At 41.4% G+C, this 9035-nt stretch overlaps 1 protein-coding gene across 2 annotated transcripts in view; it reads left to right on the top strand.

Annotated features, from left to right (window-relative positions):
* Nucleotides 1-5778, top strand: part of LOC306708864 (apoptosis regulator BAX-like) — an 8782-nt gene extending 3004 nt beyond the window's left edge. Inside the window, exons 4-7 of one of the 2 annotated variants that reach the window (XR_013767461.1) lie at nt 35-173; nt 1221-1325; nt 2992-5455; nt 5509-5778. Coding sequence is in view for 1 of the 2 variants with exons in the window: in XM_079176822.1 (XP_079032948.1) it covers nt 35-173; nt 1221-1325; nt 2992-3135 (388 nt within the window). In the remaining variant the exon portion in view is untranslated. Of the gene's footprint in view, nt 1-34; nt 174-1220; nt 1326-2991 lie in introns of both variants that reach the window. The other variant, XM_079176822.1, reaches the window with a different exon arrangement.
* The last annotated feature ends 3257 nt before the right edge of the window (nt 5779-9035 follow it).

The following is a 9035-nucleotide window of genomic DNA, read 5'->3' as shown; positions in this document are numbered from 1 at the left end:
AATAAACTTAAACCGCATCCCGTCTATCTTTCAGTTTAATCGACGGAGTGGCTCGTTGCTCCGGCTCTAAATCTGACAGCTTTAAGCAAGTGGCGGACAACGTGTTTGAAGATGGGATCACCTGGGGGAGAATCGCTGTGCTCTTCTACGTTGCCGGCAAGCTGGCCGTCAAGGTGGGTTAGCTTCTTTTCTTCTCAGCGCTCGCCTCTCCATCAAAAGGTCTGGCAGTGCTGTGACCTGCCTCTATGAGGAGGGTTGTGTATCAGCGCTGATGCTCACTACCAAAATAATTCTTGTTCCTTGGAATGCATCGGTCTTTGCATTACCTACTGCAGCGCCTAGGGTTTTTTATTTTTTATTATTAAGCGGACATTTTTAACACAAGAACTGCAGTGAGCGGTGAACAGCTGTGTTTAGATAGATATAAACTTTATTCATCCCCAGGGGGAAATTAGTATGTAGCAGCAGCAATTTACTGAGTAAAATCAAATATTACGTATGGAAAGCCAACAACAAGCAACAACCGTGTAACGTTGTGGTAGTCATGTGAAGGATGATGATCTGGCCAGAGGTGATTTATTGTAAAGTCTTATAGCAGTGGGCAAGAATGCACTGGTCACAACGGACTGGTAGAACATCTCCAACATCTTGCTGCACACGTTGAAGGATCGAAGTTCTCCTCAAAAAGAGTCGACTCATCCTCTTCTTGTACACAGCGTTGATGTTGGTCTTCTAGTTCAGTCTGTTGTTGATGGAGACTCCCAGGAACTTGTACTCCTCCACCATGTCCACGTCCTCTCCCAGAACTCTCAGCGGTTACATTATCACCCTCTATGTACCAATGTACATTTATAACAAATACCACGCATATTACAGTAATCAGCGTTGCATATGTGTCTGACCAACATACCAGAAAAATCTAAAAAGAAATTATTCATTTAAATTATTTTTCTTTTTTGGGGGGGTAATATGAGTAATAAGCATATCATTTAGTTATCGCTATGAAATAAAAATAAAGTTGTGAACACTGGCTGAATATCTATTCAAATCATTATAACTGCTACTGTGTAAAGGGAATACTGGAACACACATTTATCTGCCACCCCATAAACATTTTTGGCCATAAACGATCTGCTTTTCACTGATCCAGCCACGTTATTGAATTCGGCAGCATCTTCTCTTTGTGTATGAACCTCTTCTGTGTTTCTGCTGTCCATCAGATGGTGGAGATTCACCTCTCTCAGACAGTGAAGGACATCCTGAAGTGGACTGTGGACTTTTTCACAAACAATCTCCTGGGCTGGATTGGGGATCATGGAGGATGGGTATGTTGGGCTGTCATTTCTTCCATGTGCTTCCTCTGAGCACTTTCCTCTACCATGTTGGTTCTGTGGTTACAGGAACGCAGCGATACTGAGACCTTTGTTCAGTTGGCCTGTCTGTATGAGATTATACAGCTGTATAGATAAAGCTATATGTATTTCCTTTTTGGCGGGACTGCAACATGGCGGGGCCAGCTGCAACATGGCGGGGCCAGCCCTATAAACTCCAAAGTCTGTCCCTGATTTACTGAGTATAGTTTTGGAGGTTGGCCATTGCTCTTTTCAAATAAATAGGGGGGAGCCTCCTCCATAGACTGTCGCAGGGATGACGTCATTTTGTAGGGCAATCCCACAAGTTAGCCTAGCAGTGGTTCTCTTGACCAAAAACAGCCTACGTGATTTTCCCATCCACGTTATTTAGTCTCATTTACCCACATGTTAGCAACCAGCTTTTTTAAGGAACCTAAAAGCCTCAAAATTCACGAGAAGTGTATCTGCTGACGTATTTTATATTGTAACGAAACGTTAAACTATCATAAGCTTGTGTTAACCACAGACCTTATTTCAGGCATCCTACCAAAAACGCATAAAAACAACCATTGACTTTGAGACGACTGAACAGGAAGTGCTAAAATGCTGACTCATGTCTGTGTTTTAGTCCCACCCGTTTGCTCAGTGCTCCGATCAATTTCCCCATTTCCTGTTATACTTAGATATGCTACGTCTGCTCAAAGGTAGCATTACTATGGAACTCAAATTTTATTATACGCACTCACTGTGTATGTAGTCACATCTTAAGTTGGCTAATGTTAGCGAAATGCTAGCTGACTAGCTAACGTAGGGCTACAGCTAAGTTGAGGTTTGCTTCCTCCTATTTTCTGTGGTAATGTTAGAGGGCCAATTTTGTCCTCTGGAGGCTTTTACAGTGAGACTCAACAATTTGGCTAAAATGTAGCACATTGACTAGCATCACCAGTCAAAATAGAAAATGTAAATTAGTTACACATGTAGCTAGTACGTTGTACTGGAAGGTGGATTTACAACACTGCAGATCAGCGATTGAGAGAGAACCATCACCACCTCGACACAGCACATCCTGCACAAACCTGCCGTTTTTAAATAGCCAAGCATCAATAGCGACCGCAATTTGTTTTGTATTCACTGGACCCAGATCTTGGGGGTGGGTGCGCAGTGGAAAACGAATAGAGAAGAGCAGCTGGTACCAACACGTGGGTCGAGTCGAACAAAGCTGTACGGTGGAAACACGGCATTAGTCTGATAAGGGATTGACAAACAATGGTAGTGTTCACACATGAGACAACAACACAGTGGCTGCACAGTAAGTTAGGGGTTAAGTTCCGGTGGTGGAAAAGGATCTAAAAGTTTTCAAAGGAGTTTGAGCGGCTGAACGTCGCTGATCCAGCTGCTGCTTTTGCTTGTGAAGCTTTATTCACAGTTTTGCTCACCGTGAAGTGCACAGCACCATAGCGTGACGGATGGATATTTCTCATGTTTGTTGTCACTTCTGCACCAACAATAAAACATTCCAGAGCCACATGGACTACAGATAGTGAATCACGTTTTTAAAAAAGTAATCTCCATTTAGTCTAATGACTGTTTTCCAGATACTTGTTTTCCACACCAGGTGATCAGAGCCGTCTCTCCACAGATCAACAGTTTTTCGGAGCTGGCGGTGGTGTCCGCGCAGAGTGTGTCGTCGTTGAGCTCTCACAGCTACGGCCTCGTCCTCATCTTTGTCACCGGCCTGACTCTAGGGAGCGTCGTCACCTGGAGACTAACCACACGGCCCTGAGGCTCGTGTTCTCACTCTCTCGCACACGCACACACATGCGCACACGCACACACTCCACACACTCTACACACTCCACACTTGGGTCACCCGTGTGTTCAAAAAGTAATTCTAGGCGTTTACCAGATAGGTGGTATTTGACCTAATATATAGAGCAGCCTGGTGCAGTGTTGCCAACTCGTCAGTAAGGAAAGTAGCTATTGGCTGTCCTAAAAGTCGCTAAATGACGTCATTGCATAATTGTAAAAACACCCTAAATATGTTTAGAACTACAAATGTACTTTCTTCTGTTGATTCTTGTTTCTTTTCTTTTTTTTGCCATTGAAATAGGCTATCACTTCTTATGGACCCCATTGTTAATCTCGTCACAGCGGAGGCATTGTCAGCCCTTATATCCAGAAGTTTCTCCGTTTTTTAAAAGATATACACCTTTACAGCGCACTCCGTAAGCCAGGGTTGGATCAGCGGCGGCTGTGCGCATGCGCGATTCATTTACAGTAGGACGCGGAGTGTCTGCGCTGACTGCTGCTGGGACTGCTGCTGTGCGAGGCTACTGTGAGTGCATCGGGGCGGTTCACGACAGTAACTGCAGAACGGTACGTGCTTTCACGTCAGAGTCAAAACACCAGAAAAGTCGCCAAGAGGATTCGGAAAGTCGCCAGATTCAGCGAGAAAGTCTGCAAGTTGGCAACACTGGCCTGGTGTCCTAAAAAAATACGTTTCCATACAACAAAACACATTTAATTTTTTTTACATATCACAAATACGTTGCTTTAATTTCTTTATCCCTCTTCCTTTTTCTTTTAGCAATTCTACCTAAAAGTCCTCATTTCTAGAGACTTTTCCCAAAAGGGAACGATAAATAAAATAATGTATAAAATGTACATTCATAGTGTTTGTTAGTCAGATCTGTCATGTGATGACAAAGTGCTGTCATGTGCTGATCACACGTTGCCATGCGACGGTCCAATCAGGGAAATGTGCCTCAGCCACTCTACATTTCTACTTCTCTACTGTTGTCTATGCAAACTTGAAAGAAACATTGTGTCAAAGATCTTTGGTATTGTTCTAGAAAACGTACTGTATCATGCTAAACTGATGACTCCATGCCCTCAGAGTGGTCATGAGACAGAAAATCCAAAAGTGTCGGTTAGGTTGAAAGCACTGGATGTGACCACTCTGATGGAGGAGTGTTTTTAAATGTAATAGCAATCAAAGAATAAGCAACTAACTAAGTTAAGGTGAAACTATTTTGTAGGTTTTGGTTTTTAAGACCAGAGTCAGCCTGACGTTTTATACCAGCACAGATCCAGCTCAGGTGTCATACCTCATGTTTAAATCCATCTTCTTTTCCAGTATAGTGGAGCCGTAGGGCTGATTAACAATGGACAGGTTTTCTTTATGTCGTATCTGTTGTTAGTCTATCGTGGATCATTTTAGGGGCGTCACCATTTCAACTCTAAATCGATTATCAGTCCAAATGAGCTTTCAGTTTTGATCTTCCTTATTTATTAGCCTTAGCCTGCAGCTGCTCCTTTCGACACAGAAACCACAGAACTATAACATCCTCTTGCGTCACCGAAGTCGCCAGCGTGGCAACACGGTGCCTTCCTCGTGAGTTACTGTATGTGAACAACGAGCGCATCGTTGACAGAAAATCTCCAGCTGGCTGACCTACGCCAGAGCCGTTTCCATAAGTGCAAAATATGTTGTAGATGGCTTCTTCCTTGGCCCATGCGACACTCTTCCAAGCTTCATGAAAATCTGTCCGGTAGTTCTGCTGTTCTGCTGCTGACAGACGACCGGACCAGAAACGTAGCCTCATTGTCGCAAGTGTGTTCAGCGTCTGTGAAGTCCATTCACAAACATGTACTGCCACATATTATCATCTTTTTTTTTCTTTTTTAACCCCATTACTTTTAGTCCTTGAAAAATGGTGCCTTTTTTAAAATGATGAAATCATGGTGTTAATATAAACTACTTACAACCTCTGTACTCCACTGGTTTACTCTTATGGTGGTAGTACAGTGTATTTGCACAGAATCAATTGTTTATTCGTGACCACTTTTGAAGTTCTACTTAACATGACCATGAAGCGATGTGGAAGGTCTCCTCTGTTTGAAGACTGTGCCCTGTGAAGTTCACTTTCCAAATACATGAGGTGTGGGAATAATGAGGTTTTCAAAGTGTGCCTTTACCTTGGTGGAGTAACGAATGCTTTTCAGACAAAAACATTAAAATCCAGGTCGTCAAAGATTGCCAATATAAGTGTTTGATCTTTTTATTGGTGATTTCTGGCAATGGTGTGTGTGTGTATGTGTGTGTGTGTGTGTGTGTATGTGTGTATATATATATATATATATATATAGTACAAAGTTTTTTTTAATCTGTGCTACTTTGATTTCATGCAAATATTCAGAGTTTATGTACGGCTAAGGTGCAGCTGCTCATTGAGCGGTGCATTGTGATGGCTGATGTTATGGGCCAGTTCACAGATAAATGCTAAATATGTTTGAGGTCATCCAGAAGCAGTGTGTGCATTACGTGCTTTGTCCACCAGAGAGCGCTGGTTTACTTTTACATTGTATACTTGGTATATTTCTTGGTCTCAATTCTTTGAAATTAAAGGCATTCTTTTATCAAAAATGTTTGTTCATGTTTTTTTTTGAGTAAATCATTTTATTAAACTACAAAATAAAATGACATTAAAGACACAAGATCAATAAAAGTATGAGAAGCAACAAAGTAATTCAATAAGCTTCACGTATAACAAAAGGCAGTGAGATGAGATCTCGTGCTCTCAGGGAGTTATTAGAGATGATCAAGATATTGATATTGAGGACCCCGAGTTGAATAAGAACCCGTTGGCAGAACTGACACAAACCTTTTCTCCAGGTTCATAAACATCAGGTTGCTAAATTAGATATGATTCAACCCTCATCCAACTGGAGTTAACATTTTTCATTGTTTTCTGTTTTAATTTGTGCTTTTTAAAAATAATGATTTAAATACTAATGAGTTGTGGTCATGGAGGGGTCCTTGGGATAAAAGCTGTTATTTCAGATTAGTGTATATTTTCATTTTACACGATAAACAAATTAACTAATTTTCCTAAAATATAATCTTTTTTTTCAGATGACAATCAAAGTTATAGTGCAGTTATATCTGCACTATCGTGCAGATCTCTGCAATCGCCACTGTTTGATTAAATGAAAACAACCCACAACTGGCAAACACCTCGCCTGCAAGTGTATTAGACCTGAAGCGTTTATTTAGGAGTCAAGTCTATAAATAGATATTTATACAATACGTGTGTAAACGTGAAGTCGAATCCCAAAAAAAGGCAAAGAATAACTGTCTCTGGTAAGCTGTTGGCAGCGAATGTCTAGAGAATATTTGTTTTAAAGCTTTGCTTTTATATAGTTATTTATAATGAATAGACTTTAATCTGAGTCTTGCACAGGTGGTCCAAAACCAATCCAAATCCCAAATGAAAACACTTTATATTCCGCTCCTAATGCCCTCGTGTTTGTGTATTTGCAAAGTAGGAATGGAAGACAAGAACACACCTTGTTGTTTGTGTGCAAATAAGTGAGTAAGAATGAGAGAAATGTCAAAATCCAGCCCACGCCACCAGTCTTGCAGTGTAAGAAGTAGAGAACAGTAACTACTGGATTGTCTTTTCCCTGTAACACATCCAACAGTTGTTTAGTTATTTCAGTCTGAATCAAATTGCCATCCCTAGAGTCATACTGCTGGCTAATACAACCCAGTGGCAACTGCCCACATCCACAGAACAGAAGTGTCCCAGTGACATGTACTGAACCTGTAGGCCTCTGGATAAGAGGCCAGAGACTGATCAGGTTGTACTTTACAGTCTCTTACTTTTACTGTCCTTTTAAAAAAGTCTCTTCCTTACAAAGTACACCATATCAGTCTTGTTAAATGCTCTTTGAACTGAAATAAACTTGAGTCGTCCTCCTCCTTCCTGTCATTTCCCCTACATTCCCTGTGCTAAGAATAAGCTCTATCAAGTTCATGTGTGATTTGGCTTAACATAATTATACCCCGACACCGCTACCTCTCTATCTCTCTCTCTCCCTCTCTGTCTTGCTCCCCGGTGTCTCTTGTGGTCCTATAAATGGTAGACAATTAGCAGGGAAGGGTAGTTTTATTAATTAGCCGGTAACAAGGGATGAGCAAAAGAGGGATTGATTGATGGATGGAGATGTTGAGCTTACAGAAAGTCAGATTTTACGTGTTCAATGCTGTTAATTAAGGGCTAGTATTGTAATATAGAACACATCAGAATGGACATGAGTGCAATAGACAATAGTCAGATATAGAAAAACATATCCGACTTCACATTTAATCACCTTTATACAGAGCCAGGCTGGCTGTTTCTTTGGGCTAAGCTAACTAGATGTTAGCTGTAAACCTTTGCAGGTTTCATGACTAAATCCTATTAGTTTCCTCCTTAATAGTCCCCGTGTCCACAAACAATTAAAAAAACCTTTCCAGACAGAGAATGTCTAAGGGGCTAACCACACAAAACATAAAATAATCGGACCACACATTTTATGCTAATGCTAGCTGTTGTGGCTAGCCCTGTTCTGCGACCGACATATAGGGTATGGTCTATCTCAAGCCATATATTTTCCTTCGTTACGGTATTTGTTGTTTAATATTGGGTTTTGAGAAACCAAATTGATCAAATGTTCCCCCATTTTGGCAGCAGGCTAGCTATGACCAAAGATACTGAACCGTCTCTGGTCAATCCACTGATATTCAAATATATGTTTCCCCCACACAAATGTCCTGCAGGGGGCATTCAAGCATTCACAAGAATCCACAAAATCAGGTTTGATACATTTTGAATGAAAATCCTTGAAAGGAATTTTGATGTGGTTTTTACTGTGATTGGTCTACATGGCGATCGGCCAGATGGAGGATAACATCCTTTCTCTTTGTATTACAAACTGCTGTGCAATGTTTATGATCCGACAAGCCTTTAAAGCCTTTAAAGCCTGGATCTGTTACTCAAACTGAATGGTATTTCATCTTCTGACAGGTACTTTACCTGACACGCAATGCTATATTTGGTCTCAATGCGAAGGTAAATGCTGAGTAGCAAATCATTTCAAAGCAGGTGTGACATATGAATCCATTTATGTAGGTGTGACCGGGTATCTGACAGTACTTTGTTTCAAGCAGCAGTGTGTAGCAGGTTTAAATTGCATTTCGATCGGTTATGGAAACTGGGCTTGTATATGGTTGTGTGTGTGTGTGTGTGTGAGAAAGATTCCAGTGATCTTTTTCCCTCTTTCTGTCTGTCTCTGTTCATTCATTATTAATCCCTCAACAGTGTCTTGCCCTACTCCCTGCTCATTTATTATGGCTGTGCAGTAGAAAAACACTGGTAGGGGCATCCTGTGCTAGGCGCACGTCTCGGGTGATGTAACATGCACTCTGGCGGCCATCTTGTAAATCCACAGCTCTCGACGACATCGGCTGTGAACAACTTAACAGCCTCAGCATGAAATCCACAAGAAAGGAATGGAAAAGATAAGAAATACCTGATATTGTGTAGCTTTACTTGACAATGTTATCGCAATACCTGACAGCGAACACAAGAGGGAGCCCCTCTGCACCACACATATGAGGTGGACACGGCAGCATATTGCTGCCACCAATATAACGTTTTTTCGTAATAACAAGAACATTTTCTTGTATTAACGTAAGCCTTTTCCCATTATGATAAATACGTTCATGATTAACACTGTGAAACACCATACAGGAATTCACTTGCATTAACTTATGTCAGACTAAACGCCACAAAACTGCCCCAGGGAGGAGAGCTGAGATGGAAGCTAAGCTAACCCAGCTAGGACCTGAGGCTACTC

The sequence above is a fragment of the Pholis gunnellus genome (assembly GCF_910591455.1).
Source record: "Pholis gunnellus genome assembly, chromosome: 17".
In the NCBI taxonomy this organism is placed as follows: domain Eukaryota; kingdom Metazoa; phylum Chordata; class Actinopteri; order Perciformes; family Pholidae; genus Pholis; species Pholis gunnellus.
Note: the sequence above shows the minus strand (reverse complement) of the source record. Positions and strands in the feature narration are given on the sequence as shown.